This window comes from Astatotilapia calliptera, chromosome 5, assembly GCF_964374335.1.
Source record: "Astatotilapia calliptera chromosome 5, fAstCal68.1, whole genome shotgun sequence".
NCBI lineage: Eukaryota > Metazoa > Chordata > Actinopteri > Cichliformes > Cichlidae > Astatotilapia > Astatotilapia calliptera.
In genome coordinates, this window is record NC_137426.1 from 30766111 (window position 1) to 30793364 (window position 27254).

The 27254-nt window shown below is 41.8% G+C and overlaps 1 protein-coding gene across 2 annotated transcripts; it reads left to right on the plus strand.

Annotated features, from left to right (window-relative positions):
- The first annotated feature begins 15 nt into the window (after nt 1-15).
- On the plus strand, nt 16-26152 carry mst1rb (macrophage stimulating 1 receptor b). Of its 2 annotated transcripts, none has more exons than XM_026168843.2 (21): nt 16-299; nt 2783-4087; nt 13077-13253; nt 13339-13461; nt 14368-14538; nt 14642-14802; nt 15092-15227; nt 15319-15455; nt 15697-15876; nt 16039-16138; nt 17351-17569; nt 17667-17813; nt 20033-20186; nt 20362-20451; nt 20579-20794; nt 20891-20971; nt 21164-21345; nt 21480-21589; nt 21698-21863; nt 22015-22151; nt 23303-26152. In XM_026168843.2, exons 2-21 carry the CDS (start codon nt 2882-2884, stop codon nt 23532-23534), a joined length of 4125 nt encoding a protein of 1374 aa, XP_026024628.1. In that variant the 5' UTR covers nt 16-299; nt 2783-2881; the 3' UTR covers nt 23535-26152. The 2 variants fall into 2 exon arrangements, with proteins under 2 accessions (XP_026024628.1, XP_026024629.1); XM_026168844.2 differs by having other exon boundaries at nt 20582-20794.
- The last annotated feature ends 1102 nt before the right edge of the window (nt 26153-27254 follow it).

Here is a 27254-nt window from a genome sequence, read left to right on the forward strand (position 1 = left end):
TTCGTGCTGCTGGTGTGTGTCAGTGTGGAGCTGTGAGGGGAGGAGCGAGGACACAGCTGAGGTACAGAGGACCGATTCAAACCGGGAGTTAAAGTTAAATACGAAGCGGGCGCTAACGAATACAGAAGGGCTTATATTTAAAATATATATATATATATATATATATGTTTGTGTGTTAAGCTAATCGTGTGATATTAACTCTACCTGAGGAAAAACCCGCCTTCCCCCGCGCGCTGTTTTACAGTAGGCGCAGAGCTGGCAGTGGCTGCTTCCCTCAAGACTGTGACTGACCTGCACAGGTAAGCTTTTCATCTTTCCTTCTTTCCTTCAGCAGCGTCTGCTCTGATGTTTAGATACAAAACAGAAACCAACTAGCCTTCAGAGCACAGGCAATGCTAGAAGAGGACTTTAAAAAGAATAGCTTGTGTTTATGATCCAAAGTTTGACTTACAGCACCGGCATTCTTTATATTATCTCTCACAGCACTTATAATGCAAGGAAGGGTTTCCGGTGTCATCCATTTATAATTGTTTATAAAAAGCAAGCTATTTGCGATTAATATTTATTGTGGGGGTTGTGAAATATAAACTCAGTGTTGCGTTATCTAAACTCGGGTTTTGGAATGAAAATAACATCTTTAACCTGTGGACTGGAGCCAGTGTGCACTCTGTTACACTGGAGTGATTCAAAGAAGTAAACGCAGATTGTAACCGAATATGGAGACAAAGTAAAAGGAGAAACTTCACCAACCCAACAACAACAACAAACCCATAAATACAAGCGATCAACTGAAGAGGGCAGATGAGCACAGGGCGAAAAGAAATTATGCTGTTCTGTGTTAAGATACTCATAATTGGACTGATTTCTAATCTCACTTGTTTTGTATAAAATCACACAGTAGAAATAAAGATATTTTCAAAACAAAGAAATGCAGACGCAGTTTCTCCTTAAACTGGATATTTCTAGTGAGTCTGTATTGCCTTGGAATTTATTTCCTTCTTCTCAGTCAATGAGTCCTTCAGGTTCAATATGTGTTCACTATTGATTGTTCGAACAGCAGCTCAACTCTGCAAATCCCCCTGGATATCTGTGCATTGATTATTCTAAGAGAGGTCTTCGATCTTCTACTCTTGATTAGGACGCCGAAGTGCCAGTGAGCAAGGTGCTTTACTGGCAACTCATGCCGGTTCACTGATGAAGCCTTGATTGGCCTGAAAATAGCAAAGTGAATGGAAACTCTGTTTCAGCCGTTTGCTTTATTAACCATGAACCCGGAGAAAGTCAATCAGTGCCATTACTATGTGTACTCATGTCCCCAGACCTTAACCTCAGCTTTACAAGGAGCTGCAAATGTTAAAATGTAACAACAGCATCAGCGGGGTTCAATGAATTATTGATGCAAAGACCTGAGACTCTGAACTTTTCCATACGACTGCTTTTAGCAAAAACAAGTGCTTTGTGCTTAAAATCAGTTGGCTCACACTGCCGTTTCTGACGCTGTTAAATATAATGTTCAAAATGGATTAAATTCTCTGACACGAGCCGAAGAGCAGTTTTGCCCTCACCTGGTAGTTTTAAAGGCTACACAACGTCTGACGACCATCAGTCCGTGGCCATCTTTTCCCCCTGAAAGGCACGTAGTGGTTGTAACAGGAATGAATAATTGAGAGGCCAGGCCAGAAAACAGTCATGGCGTATGTCCAGTTAATGATCCACCCACTTATGTATGTTCACGATGAAGACAGGGCTCGGACGCTACGTAGAGCTTGGGCTGGATGAGCAATGGAAAAATGTAGATTTGCTAAATTTGGTTGGTTCATGTTGAGCAAAAGTCATTATCTTGGCTTGTTACCACCAACTCCCTTGCATAAAAGAAGATGATTCATTTGAAAAACTCTGCCTGTGATTAACCAGAGTAAACATGACCAGACAGATATGAATGGCTTATGTACAAAGCCCCAGTAAAAATAGTTACATCCACATCTTCTACCACCACAACTCTGTGTCTGATGATCTAAACATTTCCTGTCAGTGTCTGTGGTGAGTCAGAGAAAGCTTTTATTTTTATGACCACATGTGCTTTTATTATCAGGACCAGACAAGATGGTGATCATGATTGTTACCTCGGGTCTTTTAGGGTTCCACGCAAAACATAATAAAATACTGTTATATTGATTTTCACTTTCATTAGTAGCAAATCCCATAGGAGGCATAATTTATCATGACAACATGAAACAACAGGCTACTGCTTATCATTTTATGGTCTTACAGCAGTTTTAGTAAACAGCTTTCAGACACATCTCACTTCTGTCAGCTTTTACCTCTTCATACAAACGGGATTGTGGCTCTTTGTTTGTTCAAAAGGTGGTTCTTTAAACAAAATCCATTCCTGCCAAAGGAACCTTAGATAAGAAATAGGCGATATGCATTTAAAAGCCTTGAATGAAGGTAATGTAAGTACTGCTAGTTATATGCTCACTTGATTTCTTGGCCTGAGCTAGATGAGAAGATCTGTCTAATACTTATACATGTCCGTTCAGTATAATGTTGGTCCTAGAGGACATTTAGCTTAAAGCAGGAGAAAGCAGTCAAGTCAGCCAAGATCCCCTTTTCACTTTCACATCTTTATGCAAAGCTTTCCTGGATCATCTAACTCATTAAAATGGCATCTTTGTTATTTAACTCTCAAGCAAGGAAATATCAAAGCTTTAGTCATTCTTGAGTTGCAGCTCATGATTTCTTATCAGTTTAATGAGTTATTTTACTCTTTTTGTTTTATCAGGTGTCACTGGGTGGTTTAAGGATGGTTTTGACTCAGCAGCAGACCTGGAGGTAGCGACACATCGCCTGTGCCTTTGGGCCCCTGGAACCCGGACTGGAGATGGTCCACTGGGCCGGACAGTGGTGGGCATGCGTCTGGTTCCAGACTGTGCTGGCCTTTGCCCTGGCCAACTGTGCGTCATTGGCCCCCAGCCCTGTCAACTTCTCTGTTGTGTACACAATGCCTTTCTTCCAAGCTGGGGGTCCCATCCAAAACATAGTCAACAACTCATTTTACCAAGAAGTGTACGTGGCCTCTAAGAATGTGATCGAAGCTGTCAACAGAAGCCTGGAGAAGGTGTGGGAGCTCCGCACTGGGCCAGTGGGGGGCTCAGAGTGTCACATATGCAATTTGTGTGAGATTGACAAGAATCACAACTTTCCAGAGGACACAGACAATCAGGTGTTGCTGTTGGATACACTCTTTATGTATTTATATTCTTGTGGAAGTTCTCAGTACGGCGTATGCTATTTCCACCAGCTGAACCCAAATGGAGAGCCACCCTCTCTTTCAAAGTGTTTGTTCAGAAAGGGCTCAAACTCTGCTGCTAACTGTCCTGACTGTGTGGCTAGCCCTCTTGGTACGAAAGTCACAATGGTGGAGGAGGGTCAGACTGTCTATTTTTTTGTCGCGGCCAGTGTTAATGACAGTGTCACTCAGCGTTACGGCAGGAAGTCTTTATCAGTTCGTCGACCACTGGCCACAGAAGATGGTTTCTTCAGTGATGTGCGTGGTCTGACTGTCCTTCCCAGCCTGCGAAAGACATACCATATTGAATATGTCTACAGCTTCTTCACTCAGGAGTTTGTGTACTTCCTTTCAGTCCAGAGAGAGAGCCCGGATCAGGAATCGTCGCCTTTTCAGACTCGTCTGGGACGTCTCCCGAGGAACGAATGGGAAATGAAGCGGTATCGCGAGTTGATCTTGGAGTGTCGCTTTGAACCAAAGCGCAGGAGGAGGAACGTAGCCAGTGAACCTTATAAGGATATTGTGTACAACGTGGTCCAAGCAGCCCATTTTGGCAAAGCAGGCAGGGAGCTGGCAGAGGAGTTAGGAGCGGAGGAGGAGGATGACATCCTGTATGGTGTTTTTGCTGTCACCGACGACAACGGAGTCACAGAGCATGACTCTGCCCTGTGCGCCTTCCCCATGGACAATGTGAACAAGGCAATTGCTGATGGGGTGGATGACTGCTGTGAGTCTGGACCTGAGCAGCTCTCTAGAGGGCTCTGCCATTTCCAACCCTGTGAGAGCTGTCCACATGAGGTGAGCGCATCAGTCTGCAAATACACAACTATGAAAATGCTACTTCTTCTTCTAAATGCTACAGTTGCTTGGTCTGAGCTGGCAAAAAGGAAAGTATGTCGCGATAAGATGAGCAGAAAATTATCTGAACTTGGATAATTTATGGACTAACAAAGGTGGCTCGATAAAACTCTTGCACAATATGTCTCTCATCTTCATCCAGCCTTGGTGCTGAAAATGAATCCATCACAGGAAGCCAAAAACTGTTTGTCTTGTAGTGGCAGGCTCCAAAAGTGAATCAATCCCTAAAAGACTCCCATGTTGAACCCTAAATTAAAAAGCCCCTTTACAGCCTGGTACCAAAAATGGTTTTGGCCAGAACTGATAGTTCCTCCTTCCATCTTTTCTATGAATATTTAACTTGAAGATGTCATGAAGATGTCTTTGAATCATTGTGGTTTAGTGACAAATAAAACTTAGATAAATACACACTTATACCACATCTGTAAACAATGAGATTTCTGACAAAACCTTCACTAGGTTTACAAGAAAATGTTGATCAGACACAACCACACAGTGTTGTCACCAAAGCGTCACTGACTAGGCAAATCTCCCTGGGTTTCTGGCTAGGTCACACGCATCTTATATGGAGCAGGGATTTTCCACTCAAAGGCGAGAGGTTTGCTGGATGAAGATTTGGGGTTTATTTGCAGCTTTTACATCAGACACTCGTCAATGGAGCACATTTTTTGAGATGGTTTTGAGAGATATTTAGAGACAGTGCAGCTAGGAAAACAAACACTGGAAATTTCAGAGCATCTGGTTGTTCTTGAATGCATCATTGCTTGGCTGTTTTGTGCACAGCTGGGATTCTCGGCATATTTGGCCAGCTTTTCCTACGTCTGGCTACTTCTGGCTTCATTACACACAGTACAAAACCAATGGGAGAGGTCTGGGTGGTATGACCATCTTTTATATACAGTCTATTGTATTCACCCTTTTTGTATGAATTTTTATGGTCATTCAGTTGAATCTATTTTCCTCTTTAGCCAGAAATGATCCTTTATTCATCATGTATCACCTCCTCTAGATGAGACACCAATGAAAAGGAAAATTTTGTGGTTTCTGTGAAGCAATATTAAGGTTTCCATTTTAGTCATATTAGGAATGTGAGAAGCTTTTGCATCGGCAGTCAGTTGGCAGCCACTGTTAAGTCAGAGAAAACAGGGATGCAGAAAGCTTTTTGGATCGCTAATAAATATGGAAAAAGTCTTACTACACTCATCATTATCCAGAAGGACCTGGATGGCAGCCAAGTGGGAGTGAGGGTCAGTTTTTTTTTCTATAGGCTGAATGCTCTCAAGAAGGGACTGGAAAGGTTTGCCCCGTTCCCTTTTTGTGTGACTTTAGTCAGTGGCCTTTTCAGGCGATGCGTGTGCGTTAGGATGTCTGATTTTAAAGGTCTTAGAATATGTTGCTGCTGGTTTCTCGTGGGAAAACGCCTGTTTATTCCCAGATCCCATGCATATTTCTCATATTTTTTTGTGTTAAATTATTCAGTTTTGTCTTTTGGGGTAGGTTTTGGGTAGTGGGAGCTGTGGTAAGACATCTGATACCACAGTTACTTTAAGTAAATTCCAGTTTGAGAAACTATGAGTATTCCCACAAGGACTGGTTGCTATTACTGTAATGTTGCTGTGATATTGTAAAGCTGTATAATTAGTATGATTTCAGCTGCTGGTTATCCCAGATGATGGCACTTCAGGAGAAAGTGATTTCATAAAGTTTGGCAGAACTCGAGTTATGTTGCCCCTTCCTCTGCCTTTGGAGGAACACTTTTTGGTTGGACTAATGAAGTGTTCCTGTAATGGATCTTCTGTTGTTGCTTTTGGCTGCTGGTCTGAATATTGAGTAACGTGACAGCGGGACTGTCCAATAGACTGAAACCTTGGTTCTTCCACTTCACAGCAGACCAATATATGCCAAAACTGCTGCCAAAACATCATCTGTGTTTAATACAGTGGCTTGCAAAAGTATTCTGCCCCCGTGACCTTTTCCACATTTTGTCACATTACAGCCACAAACATGAATCAATGTTATTGGAATTCCACGTGAAAGACCAACACAAAGTGGTGTACACGTGAGAAGTGGAACGAAAATCATACACGATTCCAGACATTTTTTACAAATAAATAACTGCAAAGTGGGGTGTGCGTAATTATTCAGCCCCCTGAGTCAATACTTTGTAGAACCACCTTTTGCTGCAATTACAGCTGCCAGTCTTTTAGGGTTTGTCTCTACCAGCTTTGCACATCTAGAGACATAAATCCTTGCCCATTCTTCTTTGCAAAACAGCTCCAGCTCAGTCAGATTAGATGGACAGCGTTTGTGAACAGCAGTTTTTAGATCTTGCCACAGATTCTCGATTGGATTTAGATCTGGACTTTGACTGGGCCATTCTAACACATGGATATGTTTTGTTTTAAACCATTCCATTGCTGCCCTGGCTTTATGTTTAGGGTCGTTGTCCTGCTGGAAGGTGAACCTCCGCCCCAGTCTCAAGTCTTTTGCAGACTCCAAGAGGTTTTCTTCAAAGATTGCCCTGTATTTGGCTCCATCCATCTTCCCATCAACTCTGACCAGAGCATGCTGCTGCCACCACCATATCTGACAGTGGGGATGGTGTGTTCAGAGTGATGTGCAGTGTTAGTTTTCCGCCACACATAGCGTTTTGCATTTTGTCCAAAAAGTTCCATTTTGGTCTCATCTGACCAGAGCACCTTCTTCCACATGTTTGCTGTGTCCCCCACATGGCTTGTGGCAAACTGCAAATGGGACTTCTTATGGTTTTCTGTTAACAATGGCTTTCTTCTTGCCATTCTTCTATAAAGACCAACTTTGTGCAGTGCACGACTAATAGTTGTCCTATGGACAGATTCCCCCACCTGAGCTGTAGATCTCTGCAGCTTGTCCAGAGTCACCATGGGCCTCTTGGCTGCATTTCTGATCAGCGCTCTCCTTGTTCGGCCTGTGAGTTTAGATGGACGGCCTTGTCTTGGTAGGTTTACAGTTGTGCCATATTCCTTCCATTTCTGAATAATCATTTGAACAGTGCTCCGTGGGATGTTCAAGGCTTGGGAAATCTTTTTGTAGTCTAAGCCTGCTTTAAATTTCTCAATAACTTTATCCCTGACCTGTCTGGTGTGTTCTTTGGACTTCATGGTGTTGTTGCTCCCAATATTCGCTTAGACAACCTCTGAGGCCGTCACAGAGCAGCTGTATTTGTACTGACATTAGATTACACACAGGTGCACTCTATCTAGTCATTAGCACTCATCAGGCAATGTCTATGGGCAACTGACTGCAGTCAGACCAAAGGGGGCTGAATAATTACGCACACCCCACTTTGCAGTTATTTATTTGTAGAAAATGTTTGGAATCATGTATGATTTTCGTTCCACTTCTCACGTGTACACCACTTTGAATTGGTCTTTCACGTGGAATTCCAATAACATTGATTCATGATTCATTCATTTGGCTTGTTACTATGTCACTGAATTATTAAGCTATTTCTGTGATGACAAATGCACTATTGTTTTAGACTTAAAATGTTTGATAATATTCTGGCTTACAGTTTTTATTTTTACAGCTTTTCAGTTTAATTAGTTTTATATTTGTATTTATGATTTGTATTTAGAGTAGCTGTAACGGAGAGTTAGGCTTTAGGAAAGCAATTCATACCCACTGTTTTATACTCCTCTGGGATTAGGAGGTGGATGACTTCAGGCAATAGCAGTGCTGTTTTTGTTTTTTTCTTAAGCTCTAAGGTTACATACAGTCCATATATTTTTAGACACTGACTCAATTTTAGTTTATCTGTATATCACAACATAATTGAGATATAGTTATATGATTATTATGGTCTGATCTAAGCAGCTGAACAAGTATATTGGATTAACCACATAGAAATTACTGCCATTCTTTGCACTGGTACTTATTAGCATGGTCTCAAATGTAACTGGATGGGTTCACTTAAGGGTGGGATTTGAATGTGAACAAATTTAATCTTCAAGGTAAAGACATTTCACTTGTTTCATCAACTGAAACAAGTCATTTTTAGGATTCAAAAACAAACCAAATCTGTCAGAGAGATAGCAGGAAAGGAAACTGTGGCACATTTGGTGAAAAAAATGACACATAAAAAGGACCTTACCGAAGACAGAAGGTTTACCGAAGACATTAGAGGTGGATCGCTGCAGAATCCTTTCCAAGGTAAAGAAAAACCTGTTCACAATATTCAAGTTAGGACAACTCCAGGAGGTAAGCATATCATTATCAGAGGTTCACCACAGGGTTTAAACCAGTGATCTGTCTCAGAGTGGCCAGATCAGACATTAACACATACCTAAAACAGCACGTATCTCCTGGAAAAGCAGGTTTTGGACAGATGAAACTTGGATCAACGTATATCAGTGATGAGGGGAAAAAAACAGAGGAAATGTGACACAAAGACATATATGGCCTCCAGTGGCACTAGGCCACTAATGTCAGGCTTCAGTTAACTGGAGGAGACTTCACACTACGATTGGACATTGACTAGAAAAATATGGCAAATTCAAGCCTGTCTGTAAACACGACAGCTTGGAAGGTTTTAAATAAATTCCATTAAAGCTTTGCAGGGGTGCAGAGTGGGCTCATGTTAACAATCCATAAAAATTTCCCTACATTCACTAAGCTCTTCAAGGTCAACTCAATGACTTACTGACATTCTTACTGACATTGTTTGTATTGACGACATATAGGCAGTGATGTATAGGGATTCTAAATATCACATTATTTTATTATGAATGTTATGTAAATTATAATAACAGGTCATAATATTCCAGAATTGGCATTTTTTCTTTTGAAAACACTTATGATCAAAACATGTTTTTCACTTGATATTTATTGCAAAACATTAAAATTGTAACACAGGCGAAACTGGACTCAGGCGCAGACCAGCTGAACTAGAATAGCAATCGTAAATGTATTTACGAAACACCACGTGAAAGTATAGACAGTGTACAGGGCAGGGATATGCAGCGGTCCAGGGGGAAATGGGGAGAAAGTTCAAAACACGCTCCGCTCATTCGCTCCTTCCCAGTTCGTCTTCGGCACTCTTCTGAATCCAGCACACTCTGCTCACTCGCTCCTCTCGTATTTGTTTTCTACACACTCACTCTTACTCCATTCTACGCCACACCACCAGGGAAACAGATCGGGGGTACGGACAAGTCCGAGAACCTAAGCACAAGAGAACTGCGGTTAGCATAATCCCTGTAGTCACACGAGAAACAGGGTTTATTGGGGCTGTACTGACGAGAGTAACTCAACAAAGACACAGAGACCATGACAAAAATAAATTTTACTAAAAACAAAATGCATGCCACATGTGCTCTACACCCAAAAAGTGTCATTAAAATTAAGTCAAGTATATTAAAATGGGTTTTAACAGGACCAACTTTGCACTTGTTTTTACTGCACTACAAACTTGGCCAGGTCTCCCTTGAAAAAGAGGTTTTTAATCTCAATTCGATCTTCCTGGTTAAATAAATGTTAAATAAAAAAATACAAAAAAACCCCAACTTTTTAAAGTATATAGAACAAAGAAAACAAAATGAATATTCACGAAAGACAATACTATTCCATTACAAGTAAATGCTGCTTAGTGAGCTGCCTTGGTGGAGGTTTGTGTTCTCATAGTGCTTCTTGTTCCTTGGTAGAATACTCCCTTAAATCAAACAGTGATGCTCCCTGCTCTGTATCTACAGCTCCAGGGCAATCCTCCTGTCAGTAATGCAAGGCATAAACATCTATCAAAGGCCTTTAGATTATTAAATAATCATATTATCACAACCGATTCACCTCGGGCTTCTGGTGTGCCAGATACTTTGTTTCTCTTTGTCACCCCGGTGACGAGCTCAACTTATCTCACAAGAAAGCAGCTCAGTCTGTCGAACCACAACTGTACATTTTCCAGAGATCAAATATTACAATCTAATAATATGGAACTGCTCAAGGCATGTAAAACAAACAATGCTCCCATGCGGTCGGACAGCTAATAAATCTTCCTTAACATACTATAATGGCTGTGTTCTTGTTTACATCAAAAAACCTTTATATGTGATTGATGGTGTAGATTTGATTACATTTCCCATTAAACAGTGACTTTAACAGATTTGTCCAAATGCAAGCCCCCCTTAATAGTTTATTCTCAAGGACCAACTTTCATCACACAGCATACATTAGATCAGACATTCTCAGACTCTGCTCAGTTGTCATAAAGAATCAGAATTGAAATACTTTATTAATCCCAGAGGACGTTATGTGGTCAAAGTTGCCCCAAGACAGTAAGAACAGTAACGAACAAGTTAAAGTACCCCTCTTATCATACTGACTTTGTTATTTCTCTATAGAGGATGTGCAGATATTAAGGGTATACAATTACTGCAGTGTGCACTTGTGTTTTTAGATCAAGGAATTGTACAGAGAGATGGATTTGTTTCATGCTGCCTTTTAAGTTAAACATATCCCTGCAAATACAGTAATTTGAGTTAGAAAATATACCTCAGGGTATCGTAGTCAAAGGAGCTTGCAAAGAAAAGCGTCTGGACTTCTTGAAGACGTTTCACCTCTCATCCGAGAAGCTTCTTCAGTTCTAAGGTCAAATGGTGGAGAGTCCCAGATATAAACTTAGTGGGAGTAACCCCCCACAGAGGGACAAAAGGACCCCCTGATGATCCTCTAATCGCCTGAGCCAAGGTGTGAAACTGGGTGTGGGTCCCAATCAGCCAGAGTTTCGGGTGTGTTCATTGTGAAACCTGGCCCCACCTTATCAAGCGAATTCCTGAGGTCAGATGGCCCAGGATGTGAGTGGGCGTTAAGGCGTCTGGGAAGGGATCTCAAAACTGGATTATAGATGGCAGAGAGTTGGTGTCGTAAACCCCCGCCTCTGTTCAAAGATGGTCGCTCACAGTGGACATAGATGGCTTCTTTCACTCCTCTTTCAAACCGTCTGTCCTCTCTGTCCAAAATGTGAACTTTGGCATCCTCGAAAGAGTGTCCTTTATCCTTAAGATGCAGGTGGACTGCTGAGTCTTGTCCTGTGGAGGTGGCTCTTCTGTGTTGTGCCATGCGCTTGTGAAGTGGCTGTTTGGTCTCTCCAATGTAGAGGTCTGAGCATTCCTCGCTGCACTGTACAGCATACACCACATTGTTAAGTTTGTGTTTTGGCGTTTTGTCTTTCGGGTGAATCAGTTTTTGTCTGAGCGTGTTGCTGGGTCTGAAATGCACCAGGATGTCATGCTTGGAGAAAACTCTCCTGAGTTTTTCTGATACACCGGCTACATAGGGGATGACAATGTTGTTGCGTCTGTCCTTCTTATCCTCCCTCGCTGGTGTCTGGTCTTCTTTTCTGTGCCTCTTTGCTGACTTTAAGAACGCCCATTTAGGATAGCCGCACGTTTTGAGTGCTTCCTTTACATGTGTGTGTTCCTTCTTTTTTCCTTCAGGCTTAGAGGGAACATGTTCTGCCCGGTGGTGTAGGGTCCTAATTACTCCAAGTTTGTGTTCCAGAGGGTGATGGGAGTCAAAAAGGAGGTACTGGTCCGTGTGTGTGGGCTTCCGGTAAACTTCGATGTTGAGGTTGCCGTTCTCCTCAATGTGCACAGCGCAGTCCAGGAAAGGCAAACAGTTGTCCTTGGTGTCTTCCCTGGTGAACTAGAAGACAACGCAGGAAATTTCACACCTTGCTTCCAAAAACACACACTCCTCCTCCTGAATGGAGGATAAGAAAGACAGACGCAACAACATTGTCATCCCCTATGTAGCCGGTGTATCAGAAAAACTCAGGAGAGTTTTCTCCAAGCATGACATCCCGGTGCATTTCAGACCCAGCAACACGCTCAGACAAAAACTGGTTCACCCGAAAGACAAAACGCCAAAACACAGACTTAACAATGTGGTGTATGCTGTACAGTGCAGCGAGGAATGCTCAGACCTCTACATTGGAGAGACCAAACAGCCACTTCACAAGCGCATGGCACAACACAGAAGAGCCACCTCCACAGGACAAGACTCAGCAGTCCATCTGCATCTTAAGGATAAAGGACACTCTTTCGAGGATGCCAATGTTCACATTTTGGACAGAGAGGACAGATGGTTTGAAAGAGGAGTGAAAGAAGCCATCTATGTCCACTGTGAGCGACCATCTTTGAACAGAGGCGGGGGTTTACGACACCAACTCTCTGCCATCTATAATCCAGTTTTGAGATCTCTTCCCAGACGCCTTAACGCCCACTCACATCCTGGGCCATCTGATCTCAGGAATTCGCTTGATAAGGTGGGGCCAGGTTTCACAATGAACACACCCGAAACTCTGGCTGATTGGGACCCACACCCAGTTTCACACCTTGGCTCAGGCGATTAGAGGATCATCAGGGGGTCCTGTTGTCCCTCTGTGGGGGGATACTCCCACTAGGTTTATATCTGGGACTCTCCACCATTTGACCTTAGAACTGAAGAAGCTTCTCGGATGAGAGGTGAAACGTCTTCAAGTAACTTAAAGAAGTCCAGACGCTTTTCTTTGCAAGCTCCTTTGACTACGATGACCTGGATGACTGAGAACCTTCACAGACACCTCAGGGTATACTTACTAAACTTCTTCTACAGTTAAACCTAAATGACTGCTGATCAGCTGCTGAACACAACGTAATATGATATATCAAGAATAAGTGATCATTTTAATGCTCAGTATAAACAATTTTTTATGTCTATAGCCTGAAACACATTGACAGCACAACACTGCACAAGATCATACTCTCTTTTTCCAGCATAAAGGACAAACAACCTGTTGATACCCTGTTGCCACATATTGTGCAATACTGCCTCGCTGCAGCTTGCACTTGAACTGCTTTTTCTCTCACCATTTCCTGTTGTCTGTGCCCTCTGCTGTCTACGACCTTTGTACTAGAGCATGGAGAACAATGCCACATGCAGAGACCATCCTACCATGGTGTCAAAGCCCTACTACAGAGTGGACCTGTTCAACAGGAAGATGACAAACGTCCTGCTCACATCTCTCCTCGTCACAACTATAGAGAACAAGACCGTGGCCCACATTGGTACCTCGACCGGACGCCTGCTTCAGGTATAGCATAATTTATCATCTTTAGCATTTGTCTTTATTTACTTGCTCCTCTACTAATGATCAACCCTTCATTTTGTGTTGGCAGCTTGTGCTGACAAGATCCAGCCCTGTCATCTTTGCCAATTACTCCTTGGTAGAAAACCAGAGGGTCTCCTCCATTGCTGCTGTGCATTCTTCAGAATATCTTCTCTTTGTGGTTGGAGACAAGGTACAGCTGCAGTCCCTTTGCACAGTATACCAATCTTATACCAGTCCAAGCTTAGCAGACTCTGTGGGTAAATCGTGCTCTCACTATTGAAAGACACGGAGATCTGGTCACATCACAGTTACAAAAGAGCTGGGTAATTTTAGCAGTCTTTTTGTGACAATCTAGAGCACCTGCCCGGGTGTTCTCTTGCCTTAGGGCCAGCGAATGTCTTTCACTTTTTAAATGGTGTTACCCTTGTGACCATGAGAATCAATTAGTGGGTAATTAGAAAATTGAAGAACTTGAAATGACTGTCAGAGCCTTAAACCGAATCATTAAATCAAACTGGTCACGTGACCTTAGAAAATGACGCTCCTCTGAACATGTTTGTAATATTTTGATGACACTAGATAAGACTCGTTTCAGCACTAGGAGCTGTCCAGCTGACCTCTTAAACAGACTATTGCTGAATGAGACCAAGTATCAGCTTACACGTCTCTCTCCATGAACAGGATCAGTTATTAAGGAGCAAATAAAATGATTCTACAGTAGTTTTATGAAACAAGCAGTGTCCAAAGTGCCAGTGTAAAAACTGAAGATTAAACATTATTTTATGCACACCTATGTCATTTACATTATCACTTACATCTTGTTTAAATCCTGCATTTAAGATTTTTACATGTGTCCTCCTAACACTATGAAAGGGATGATCTACTCAGGTATTTAAATACAAGAAACAAGGTATAATGCAGACAAACATGTCAGGCAGAATACTTTTCATATTTAATGTGAGAAATCAATACTTGGTTTTGAAAAGAACATTTCTTATGCTGCTTATAGGTTTCATTATATGAAAAATAAAATGGAGAGTTTTTTCCCCCCTAGCAATAAGTGTGTGAGATGAAAACGGTTATTATTCTGTTTTAGATGATCCAGGTGCCCCAAAGAGGACCAGGCTGTCAACACTTCCTGACTTGTGCCATGTGCCTGACTGCCCCAAAATTCATGGGCTGTGGCTGGTGCTCTGGAGTGTGCTCGTGGGAGAGCGAGTGCCACAATCGCTGGAGAAACGAGTCCTGCCCACCTGGGATCTCCGGAGTGAGATTTAGTCTAATAATCCACAATCTCTGAATCTGAAATCTACAACTTATGACAGCATTCATTTTCAATGGTGAACTATAATTGTCTTTTATTAACACAGTTCTTTCCACGGACTGCTCCCCCTGATGGTCAAACAGAGCTAACGCTGACTGGGTGGGAGTTCCAGTCGCCTTTGAGGCCTGCTATCACCTCCAGAACCCACCAGATCCGACTGGGACAGACGTCCTGCACTGTGATTCCAGCCAAAAGCAACAACACGTAGTGAGTAACTTTGCAAGGCTTGTTTTGGTTCCAAGGACAAGGTTTTTGTGTTATAACCATTATCAGCAAATCCATCAGTAGTTTTTTTTTTTTTATCTTTGCTGCACTGTGATATGCCCTATTTATATTAATGCTTGCTCATTATTCTATAACGGTCTTTGCAAACAGCAAAAATAAGTCACCGAAGGTAATTTTGTTTCCTGTTGTAGTCAGACAGTTCACCATGAAATTAAATTGTTAGTAGTTTTGTTGGACATGTCTAATGCAAGTGTTTTCTTCTGATACTCAGCTTGGTGTGTAAGATTCGCTCTGGGGCCACTGAGCTGTTCAAACCAGTCAACATTACAGTGGAAGTGCATGAGGGCAAAGTGGAGGGACGCTACTCTATTGAAGGGAAGGCAGAAATGCCAGGATTCACATTTGTGGTAACCTTTGTTAATATCTTGCAATTCTTTTTTCCTTGTCTATGAAGAGGGTTTGCTTTACCACAAAATCAAAATAAACTGACTTCTTCAGGTTCCCAACATCACAGAAATCCAGCCCAACTATGGCCCTCGTGTTGGGGGCACACTCATCACAGTGAGTGGGCCTCACTTGGACGCTGGAAAGACCAGGAGAGTCACTCTTAACGATGTGGCCTGCGACATAAAAAGGTACAAATACAAAACCTTACGTGCTTTGTAGCACAATCACTTACTCGGTTTCTCAAGTGTTTGTCTTAGAGCTTGTAAAGTTGTCTTGGTTTGGAAAAGTGTTAAAAGACTCACAAGTGAACTATTTTTTGCTCCAGTTCTTGATGATTACACAAATATATTTTAGAGCATGAAGCCTTTCGATTTGCTCCAGTTTGTCTGTTGTGACGTGTCACTCACACATAGCTTTGTCTCTCTGCAGGGTCACAGCGCCTAAAGGCAACGTGTCTTCCATCATTTGTTTGTCCAAAGAAATCTCAGAGGTGAGAGATGTTCCTCTGAGTGTGTTCATTGACAAGTCTCCTGTTCTCACAACAAAGGTGTTTTACTACAAGGAAAACCCAAAGATAACAGACGTCCGGCCTGACTGTAGCTTTGACAGGTAATGCCACAGAAACCTCAGCACAAAAACAGCTGCTGTGTGTACATACTTTGAGGGCATGATCGGACCATTTTGCATTTGCACTTCACTTTTGTGTATTATTCATTTTTCTGAGATGGCAGATTCATTAAAAAATGGAATTTAAACGTCTTTTTGTTGCAGAGGTTCAAAGATTGTCATTGAAGGGGAGAACCTGGATTCTGTTTACCGCACAATCATCCGCTTTAAACCCAATGAGAGCCACCTGAAATCTGTGTCAACGGTACAGTTCCATCATCAATCATTGTAAATATACAGTGCTCAAAAAAATTAACAACAGGTGCACCAATGAGGCAACATTCAAAATGGGAATGGTTTTACAGCTGGAGGCCACTGATATTTTTCCCTTCTCATGTTTTCTTACTGTTTTTTTTTTTTAACTTGTTTTCCATTTGGGTAGGCTCAGTGTCACTACTAGTAGAATGAGGTGATCCCTGCACCCTACAGAGGTTGCCCAGGTAGTCCAACTCCTACAGGACGGCACATACATTTGCTGTATTTCCTACCATAGTCTCAAGAGCATGGAGGAGATTCCAGGACCCAGACAGTTTCTCCAGAAGACTTGGACAGGGCCTTAACCAATCAGCAGGACAAGTGTCTACTCCTTTGTGCTAGGAGGAACAGGATGAGATCTGCCAAAACTACAAAATGACCTCCAGCAGGACACTGGTGTTCAGAAACAGACTGACGAGGCCCGACATCCTCAGTGTGCTCTGTGCTCACTGCTGAACTGCGGCACCATGAGCACATGAGAACATGTAACCAACATGAAAGGGTCTGGAGAAAGTAATCCTGCCTGTAACATAGTTTAGCATGGCTGGTTTAGCGGTCAGTCAGTGAAGGTTTCCAGGTCACGCAGTTCCAAAGGATGAAGGAACTGACACCAACTGGTCCCCATGCTCGCCCATACTTAAACCCAATAGGACACCTCCGGGAAATTATATTTCAAGTCCATCCAGAGCCACCAGGTTGCACTTCAGGCTGTACAGGCTTCATCTAGATCTGGAAAGAGATACCCCCCGGATACCGAGGAGTATTCCACAACATTATCAGGCATGCGTAAAAGCATGTGGGGGCCACGCAAACAACTGAGGAACATTTTGAGTTGCTGCAATGACATTTCTTTTGCAAAAAGGACTATTCTGCTGCATCATTTTTTCAGAGTGTCTTTGAATTCAACTCTCTGTATTTTAACTCTGATAATTTTTATGCCCACAAAATGCTGCGACATCCTTTCATTCCTAACACATTACCCAGTCCATGTCATTATAAATATCCAACATGATTTTTCTCCCTTTGAGATCTGATATGTTTTTAGTATTTTTTTGAGCTGTGTATTAAATTATAGAGTTTCTCTATTGCTTCTCTGGGTGATGTGCTTATATTTTACTGTATAGAACAAGCATTAAAATTTTATTACACTGTTTTGTTTCAGGAGTGCCTCGGCAAGTCTTTACCCACACGGATGGAATGCATGACCCCTGTTTTCCACAGGGATGAAACTGTGGAAGGATCGCTATCTTTTGATATGGATGGAGCATCAAGCCTGTGGAGCAAAGAGTTCTCCTATCACCCCTACGGCGAGCCCATACCTTTTGAAACAGAAGGACATGTTCTAAATTTGTACCCTGGGTTTGATGAAGTGTCACTACATGTAAGCTGTTGTGTTACTTCATTCTTACTTAAATCAATTCAAATGTGTGGAATATATTGGAAATTTTAAATATCACACGTTTTGATCCTGTTCTTAGCACCAAAAGCTGAACCTGGTGAGCTCCTGCATGACCATCATTATGACGGTGGCAGGTGTTGATTGTGGTGCTAAAGTCCTGGATAATGAGATAACCTGCAGGATCCCCAAAAACATGACCATTCCTAGTGAGGGACTACCAGTGAAGGTCGGTCAGATGGTTATAAATTGATTAACGTGATTCAATATGGAACTTGGGGTCCTAGGTTTTACTGTCTGTGCCACTGATTAGTAACCATTACTGTACGTCACTAAGTTGTCTGTCCTGTCTCGTGTACCTACAAGATAGGATAGACAAGTAACTGTTGGATAAATTCAATATTTTTTATATGAACACAGATCCCATCTCCACCATACTGATTCCGGCATTCTAACTATGGGTTCTGACCCCATATCTATATAAAAGACCAGTTTCTGTGCTTTTTATGACATTCAAATGAAAGAAATTACAAAAATTAACAACATGGAATAATGAGTTGTGATATTTCATGATTCCCTGAACATGCTAAATTTGCAAGTTCAGAATAAGCTAACCCTATTTTTAGCTTACTAAATATTAAGTGACTGTCCAAAATAAGCTAGTTTTAGCTTATTAGCATTTAACCTAAGTTTAATATTAAAATAATATGTTGACTGTAATATATTACTTATCTTTCTGTAAGTAGGCAATGGATTGGAATGTCAGCATTTTAAATTTGCACTAATGTGTCATATACAGTGTTGGGGTCAATACTAAACAAAAACTCATGCATCACACATTACTCGCTTCTTTTCTTAAAACTAATGCAGTACGTGATTTAATTACTCCCCGTGGAAAGTAATTTCTTACACTACTCGTTACTTTCATGTAACATGACCTAAAATGCATTGCCACATAAATACCGGTTAACAGTGTTAACCTTCGGCTGCATTCCACACGCTGACACAAATCAGTACTTTAATGACGACATACACGATGGCTTTCTTTTTTAAGCATGAACAAAGACCACTACACAAAGCAAGGCAAGTTAAAAGTGATCATCGGAGTGATTCTCCTGCAGAAACACGTGCAGGTATAAAAGAGAAGTTACAATGCTACATGTCTGAATGCTCATCACAGCTACTGTTACCTGCAGAAGGCTTTGGCTGCTGGGTTGTGTGCACTCAATATTGATGTCACTTAGGGGTCTTTGATACCTTTGTGTTAGCATGCTGTGAGTGCAGATGCTTGTACTGAGCTGATGTAGCGTTAGCAGTATTTGTGTCAGCAGCTGTTTCTGTCTTGGATGCACTTTGACTCTTAAAAATAAAAGTAGCGTCCATATCTCCAAGTAGCGTCCTCCTCCTTGCTGTCCACCAGGCATGCAGATACTCTTTAATGTATAAACAGAATACTATAGAAAAATTATGGATCTATTAGAGATGCATGCTGTTTGTTTAAAGTGTTGAGCCATCCACCATAAAATCAACATTTAATGTACAAATTAATATTATAAATTTTTTTTTTTTTTTTTTTTTTTTTTTTTACAGCTGAGCTCATACAAAATTAGATTTTTACTAACTAACATTGGTTCGAGCATATGTGGCAATGTCATGGATCGGCTGTGTGGCAGGCGGGAGGAGGACCCAATCGCAAGATTCACAAACACGGGGATGAACTCAAAAGCAGCTTTATTGCTGACAGGCAGAACATAGGAAATACAGAACTCAACTAAACTGGGAATCAATAAACTAACACTCGTAGGGAGACACAGGGAATCCACACAACAATGAGGGAGAATGCGACACCGAACAGAGGGAGACGCAGACAGAAATACACAGAGGGTTAACGAGGAAAGTGGGAACACACGGGGAACACAGCTGACACAGATAACCATAACGAGACAGGGCGGGGTGAACATAACACTGACGGGAGACGGGCAGAGTCAAACAGGAAGTACACAGAGGTTCAGACAGGAGGAGAGAGAGCACGGGGAAAACACAGACATAACGGGCTGGGGAAACATGGAACAACCACAAAGGGAGACGAGGGCTCATAAATACACAGAGGGCACACAGGGGGGAGAGAGAGAGCACGGGGAGAACTTAGACATAACGGGCAGGGGAAACATGGAATAAAACATAAGGAGAGACGAGGGCTCACAGATACACAGAGGGGCACACAGGGGGTAAAAGCCACCAAGGGAAAACACTTAGGGAACAACACAACAGGGCAACTCAGGAAACATGGCCTAAATAGGGAACAAAATACAAACATACAAGAAAACTAAGAACACTGGGCCAACATGGCCCAGGACCATGACAGGCAAAAACTTTTACATAAATGAATGGTTTGCTCCAGATCTACAGAAATACTAAACTTGTGATTTATGGACTTTATTTTCTTAGATCTCCATCAACGGACAGGTTCACAACGTTGGCACAGTGGTGAGGGTCAGCAACCATTACATGGTGGGGATCGTTTTGGGGATCCTGGCAGCTCTGGTTGCCGGGGCGGTGCTGGCCTTTGTTGTCATGAAACACTTAAGGAAGAAGAAGAAAGGTTAGCGCCGCTTTCATGTGTGGACCTTGACGAGTCATGTTTATACAACTGCTAGTGGGTGTCAGTGTGATGAATTACTAAAGTCTTTCAAGTAGAACATCTCAGGTTTTGTATAGGATGTAAATGTTCCACTGTTAGGGTTGATGATTGAACACTATTGTGAAATGTTTTTCAGCCTCCATGGTAGAGTCACGTTTAACCCACAGCGCCAACCGCTGTGGTACAAATAATGTGGAGATGTCACCTGTTGGAGACTACAGAAGAGGTGGCTATCTAAGCACATATATAATATTCTTTACTCTAATTATTGCTGATTTTCCTTTGACAAAGACACCTTCATAAACTTAATAACTTCATGCCTCTCTTTTTCTTTCTCTGTGAACTTTTACTAGTAGTATCGCTAAGTCCTCCCACCCCCTTGGTGGGGCCGGTAGCATTCCCCAGCCTGACCTATGCTGGAGGTCGCATAGATCCGACCCTCACTCCCCTCCTTCCTACAGAAAAGATCCCTATCACCAGTTTTAGGCCAGAGCTGCTGGAAGAGGTGAAAGATGTTCTCATTCCTGCCGAGATGCTTGTTGTCCAGAAACATCGGATTATCGGAAAAGGTAAGGACTTGTGCACGTGAAAAAACTTGCTATGGAAGCCAAGCATTATATAATATTTTGAAGCAACTCTGTAATTATGTCTCATTTTTGTTGCAGGTCATTTTGGAACCGTCTATCACGGCTACTTCACAGACTCCAACAACAGAGAAATCCACTGTGCTGTCAAGTCTTTGAATAGTTGAGTAATTTCTGCTTCTTGAGGTTTGATTTATATGTTTTACGAAAGAACCCGAGTGTCTCTGCTGTGGAACAAAGTGCTAAGAGTATCTGTGATGTCCTATGAGTACCTTTCAGAAGAGGTTCTCTCTGTAATTCCACTGTCTTCTCAGAGGCCATCAGAAAAGAATCTTTACATGTGTGTGTCATCAGGAATAACAGATGTGGAAGAGGTGGAGCAGTTTCTGAAGGAAGGCATCATAATGAAGGGCTTCCATCACAGCAACGTGCTTTCTCTGTTGGGCATCCTCCTGCCACAGGAAGGGCTCCCTCTTGTGGTTCTGCCATACATGAAACACGGGGACTTGCGGCATTTCATACGCTGCGAGAAGAGGGTGTGATAACTATATTAAAATATTGGAAATTCATCACCTCGTTTATGAGGAACTATCTGTTAAATACCTAATGAACTATCATTTCCTTTTGTTTAATGAGGTGTGTCTTGTTGTGTGTTCATGGATTTCTTTAGAACCCCACTGTAAAGGATCTGATTGGCTTTGGGCTGCAAGTTGCCAAGGGGATGGAGTATTTGGCCCAGAAGAAGTTTGTGCACAGAGATCTCGCTGCACGCAACTGCATGTGAGTTTCCAAGACATGCAGAGAATTTAGCAAATGTTTCAGTGTCTCTGTTAGACTTAAAGCATTTGGTTTCGAGAGACTCCTTCAGTTGGCTTTTCCTTTCTTCAGGCTGGATGAGTCGTACACGGTGAAGGTGGCGGACTTTGGCATGGCCAGAGATGTTTTCGATAAGGAATATTACAGTGTTCAGGACCACAGGAAGGCTAAACTGCCTGTCAAGTGGATGGCCATCGAGAGTCTGCAAACACAAAAATTTACCTCCAAGTCAGACGTGGTACGCACATAAAGATTTACTGCAGTAAAGTTGCATTTAAAATGTATTTGATTTGATTTCCATTACACTGTTTGCATCAAAACGTTGCATTTGAGTGTTTTATGCACATTTGCTGACACTTGATGTATATTTTTTGTGTCTTTGGATACAGTGGTCCTTTGGTGTTCTGATGTGGGAAATGCTGACCAGAGGAGCCAGCCCCTACCCAGAGGTGGACCCATACGATATAACGCACTATTTACTGAAGGGCAGGAGGCTTCCTCAGCCACAGTACTGCCCTGACCCTTTGTAAGTAGTAAGAATGAAGTCATTTTATGGCCCCAAATTTCTGATTCACTCCAAAAGTTATTGCAAAAATACACTGTGTAAGTGTTGATGTGGATCCTACCAATGCTTAAGTAGTTCTGGTACAAATTAACAGCTGCAGGGTAAAAGAGAACAAAAAAAAAAAACATGACTCAAAGTCCAGATAATAATGACAAGATGTTCGAGTGGAGTGATACCTGTAAATTCTCCACTACTTTGTATTTTAACATGGTTATGCAACACTGTCTTGGAGTTAATGTTTATGTGTTTCGCACTCACGCAGATACACTACACACAACTGACAACCCCCCCCCCCCAACACACTCTAGTGTGACCGTACTTTTGCCTTTTAATGATAAACTGCTTAGATGGCGATCTCTTGCTCAACAACTAAAGAGTAACCATGCATGCCCCGTGTCCACTGAGGCCTGGCAACACATTCAACGTGGTCTGAGGTCTCATGGAAGGGACCTGGACCACCTAGATCAGAGCGAATCAGAGGAACAATGCTTTTTAATTATATAATCACTTTCTTGGTGGTCCATTCACTTTAAGAAGCTAAATTCTGGGAATGGTGAAACAAACCTAATCTGGCTTGACCCAAATGTAACAAAATTTACATGTCATTAATTAAATATTTTCAAAATATTCTTTGCCAGCTTGAACCATGAACCTCCTGGGATCTCATCTGGTTGCCTATGTGAGCTTCCTAGGCGCTGGATTGTCTTACAGCTGTACACAGCCTGGCAAGCTGTTTCACTCGCTCTAGTCTTTGTGCTAATGAGCTGCCGGGTACAGATATATGCTTAGTGTTCAGACACAGGAGAGCTATCTGTCTCATTATCCAACTCTCAGCATACAAATATATGCCATCTTCTCAAATTGTTGTGCTTCACGGCCCTGTAAACCCTGGTTCAATAAAACAAGTGTATGACACGCATGCCAATCAAAATCGTTCCTACATGCCATGTTGTCATCAGGAGAGGATTAACCAGCTGCAGCTATTAACACATACACAGTGTTTCTGTGTGAGTCTGCTGTAAGTCTGTAAAATTTCAGGCCCTCGTAAATTTTACGTGAAAATGTCTAATTCCTTATACAGTATATTAATTGTGCCTGTATTTTTTCCCCAGGTATAGCATTATGCTCCAGTGCTGGGACCCGGATCCAGAGTTGAGGCCCAGCTTTGCTACACTGGTGTCAGCTGTCTCCACCATACTGTCTGGCCTGGAAGGAGAGCACTACATCAGTCTGAATGTCACCTACGTCAACCTTGACCAGCCTCATCCCTATCCTGCCCTGACTGAATCCGCTGATGAGTATGACTCCACAGACGTTGAAGACTCGAGCTCAATGTCTTCTTGATTCACCTCCCCCTACTTACCCCCTACTTTAAACTGGTTCTGGTGCTAATAGCAGGCGCACAAAAAAGGAAAAAAACAAACTTCTGTCTCATCACACCAGTGTTTTTTACCTCAGTGGATTTGAATCAGAATGGAAAAAGTGAGAAGGCCCAACTGTGGGCTTTAGGTTTGTGAACCAAAGGAAAAAGAAAGACAGAGATAGCAAGATATTCTTCATCGTAGTGCGTTAGGTAAGTAAAAAGTACCTTCAAATTACGAACACCTACAGAAGTGCAGGCTCACAGATGCTGGGCGCTGAAGAAGAAAAGTGTGCTTTTTGGTGAGCGAGGCATTGATGAGAGGGGAGCTCAAGTGCTTATTTCTGACAGTGGATTAAGGGGCTGGTACTGCATTAGTTCTGGATTGGTGCTGCGCAGAGCTTTTGCAGATGCACATGTTCTTCCTCCACAAATGGATCCAAATAATAAAGCATACTTCATCATGTTAGATACCACCAGTAAAATTCAAACCTTAAAACTGCTTTATCTTAAGTTTATTTATTTCCAATAAATAAACTGGTAACCGACAATATGTTAGACTGTAGTAACCAGCTATTAACCAGCTAGTTTTGTCGTACTAGCTGGTTAGTAAACCAAAGAAACAAAATGTTTTTATTGTAATACAGTCATCAAAAAAAACAAAGTACACTCATTTTGGATTCTACAATTTTACATATCAGGACATAATAAAAATAATCTGGTCTTCAGCTGGTCCTGAAATTAAATAAATCCAGTCTCAGATTAAGTATAAAACATGACATATTATCTCATGTCTTTATTTATTTAACAAAATTAAGCCAAAATGCAGAAGCAGTTGGTGAAAAACTAAGTACACCCTAACTATTTCCATAGAAATTTAGAGGGTAAACAGCAGCCAGGTGCTGTTAAATAAAAGCACTTTATTAACTGATCATCAGCAAGTGTGAGCGCCTCAATAAAACTAAAGTTTTGGCAATATGCCGGTCTCACGCATTCAGGCGTTTGTTACCCCAATGCGAAAGAAAGATGTTGATGTCCATCAGTCTGGGAAGGGTTATAAGATCATTATAAGATAAATATAATTCTACAGTCAGAAAGATCATTACAAGCGAAAAGCATTTAAGACAGCTGCCAATCAGCCCAGGAGTGGATGTCCCATCAAATTCACCCCAATTGTAAAGTTGAAAGCTACAGGCCTCAGTTATCATGTTAAATATTAAAGTTCATGTCAGTACATTTAGAAAAAGAAGGACCGAGTGTGGCTTGTTTAAGGGTTGCCAAGAGAAAAGCTCCTCTCTCTAAAAAGAGCATGACAGCGTGGCTTGGGTTTGCAAAGTTGTATCTGAACAAACCACAAGACTTCTGGAACAAAGTCCTTTAGATTTAGATTTAGATGAGACAAAGTGGACATGTGTGGCCATGATGCATTGCAGCATGTTTGACAAACACCAAACGCAGCATATCAGCACAAACACATCATACCAACTGTCAAGCACAGTGGTGGAAGGGTGATTATTTGTTTTTTTATTTTTTATTCACTGCTTACTGTTCTAATGTTGGACTGTTGAATTGATTTGCCTATTGTGGGCTAAATAAAGTTTTGTGAATTGATTCCGATTCTGATTTGGGTTTGTTTTACAGTCACTGGACGTGGACACCTTGGAGTCATTGAGGTGAATACAAACTCCTCTGTAGACCAAAGTATTGTAGAGTCAAATGTGAGGTCATCTGTGTGAGAGCTAAAGCTTGGCCCAAACCGGTTCATGCAGCAAATCTGCAACAGAATGTGTGAAAAAGAAAAGAATCATCGAGGTGTTCGAGTCCAGACTTCGGATTGTAATGTTATGGTGGTGACTAAAGAGAGGTGTGCATGAATGAATGAACTAAAGTAGCATTGTGAAGAACAGAGGCCAAAAATCTCTCCACAATGATGTGAGAGACTGATGCAGCATCAAATCAAAAACAATTCAGGCTATTGTTGCTAAAAATGACTCTACAAGCTACTGAATTACAGGGTGTAATTACTTTTTCACACACTGCTTATATATTTTGGCTTGGTTTTTAATGAATAATGACGTCATAATCTTAATAAACTTGTTCACCTGTGGTCGTATTTACCTAATTCTAAGACCTACCGGCAAGTTCTGTTCCACAAAACCTTATAACTGACAGAGAGTGCACTGTCTTCAACCATAACTGTTTGTCCTTTAGCAGCTAATTTATTACAGAGTCATTAAGTTAGCCTTAATGTTAGCTAGCTTGCTACAAATTACACAAAACAGCTTTGCCAGGTTGGACGAAGTAAAGCTCTTCCGGTCCAGGGATTCTTTAAATAAAAAACACAGTTTGGGGCTAAAAGGGTAGCAGAGTAACTCATATCCAGCAGTGTTGCTTTTAATTATTTTGCTGTATAATGATTCCTCTGCATATTTTGTATCAAACTTTAAAGTTTCAACATCGACCACAACTCTGACATCACCCCATTTCTAACTAGATGTGTGCATGAGATAGTGTAATTAAGTATTTATTTGTTTATAGCTGTGTTCTCATCCTGTGGTTATGAGTAAATATTTGTGCAAGCTGCCTTTTGCACGCCACTCAATCATTTTTTCTTTCTTCTTTTTTTTCTGTGTACCATTCCTCTGATACTGAATGAGTCACTTGTTGCAGTTCTCCACTAGGGGTCAGTATTCTTTTAGAAGTCATACTCACTGGCACTGATTTGCTTCTTCCCTGTCAGTGGATCCAGATATATTTAGTGGTTTCATTATTTTTGGGGCTGCAAAACAGCACGACTGACCAAACAGCTCCCACCTCCAGCCGATCCTCACAAAGATGCCACATAAAATTGTAAAAACTGACAACAGACCTGCTACAACAGACCAAAAATAATTTTCCCCTTCTCTTCTTCCTTCACTTGTTCTTCCCATAAACATTTGGCTGGAGCAAATGACTGCATTTTCAATTAAATGAGCTGAAGAAACAGCCAACCGAGACATCTGTCAGTCTCCCGAATAAACCAAACAAGTGTCTCACCAGCATACAGTAGCAACTCCCTGGGCTGGAAACAGGCGACACACACAACAAGCACACTCTCCCCACAACAGAGCTGGAGCCAAATAAAACCAGAGGGAAACAGACATCATAAAGTTTTCCCTATTTTCATGCTGCCAAGAACAAAAGTCAATCCCCGCATGGTGGGGCCTTTGATATAGATGGAGAGCGCGAGCCCAGCTTATGTTGTCAAAGTGTGAGTGTGTGCGTGTGCTTAGTGTGTGTGTGTTTGCAAAGCCACATTTTGCACTGCAGAATGCACAAAATCCACAGTGGTGAAAAATCAAGATAGCGATGATCCTCTGTTTCCCTCGCTCCTGTTTTTGTCCGTCTCTACTTCCCTCTTGTTTTGTCTTGGCCACAAAAGAATCTGTGAATAGAGTTGCTGCTGTATGACCATTTCAAGCCTCATCCTTTTCTCTGAGATAAGTTTATCATTAGGTCCCCTAGTTGAAAGCTATTGAAGTGCATCTCATTTCTCCTTTCCTATTTATTAATACAAACTTGACAACACACACAGTCTATTAAAAATAAAACCTCAACGCTGATTGATGTGATGCACCGAGGGTGTGTGATCTGTGTCCATATCCCACACGTGCCCTACGGCAGGCTTATCAGAGGGATCAAGAATAACCGGTGCTTCAGTGCTG

Bases quoted from the DNA above. Each gene is read 5' to 3' on its own strand.
- mst1rb (XM_026168843.2), top strand. From the start codon at position 2,882: ATGGTCCACTGGGCCGGACAGTGGTGGGCATGCGTCTGGTTCCAGACT. The intron at 13,462-14,367 runs GTACAGCTGCAG...ATTCTGTTTTAG, and splicing joins TCTTTGTGGTTGGAGACAAG to ATGATCCAGGTGCCCCAAAG. The intron at 15,877-16,038 runs GTAATGCCACAG...TTTTTGTTGCAG, and splicing joins CCTGACTGTAGCTTTGACAG to AGGTTCAAAGATTGTCATTG.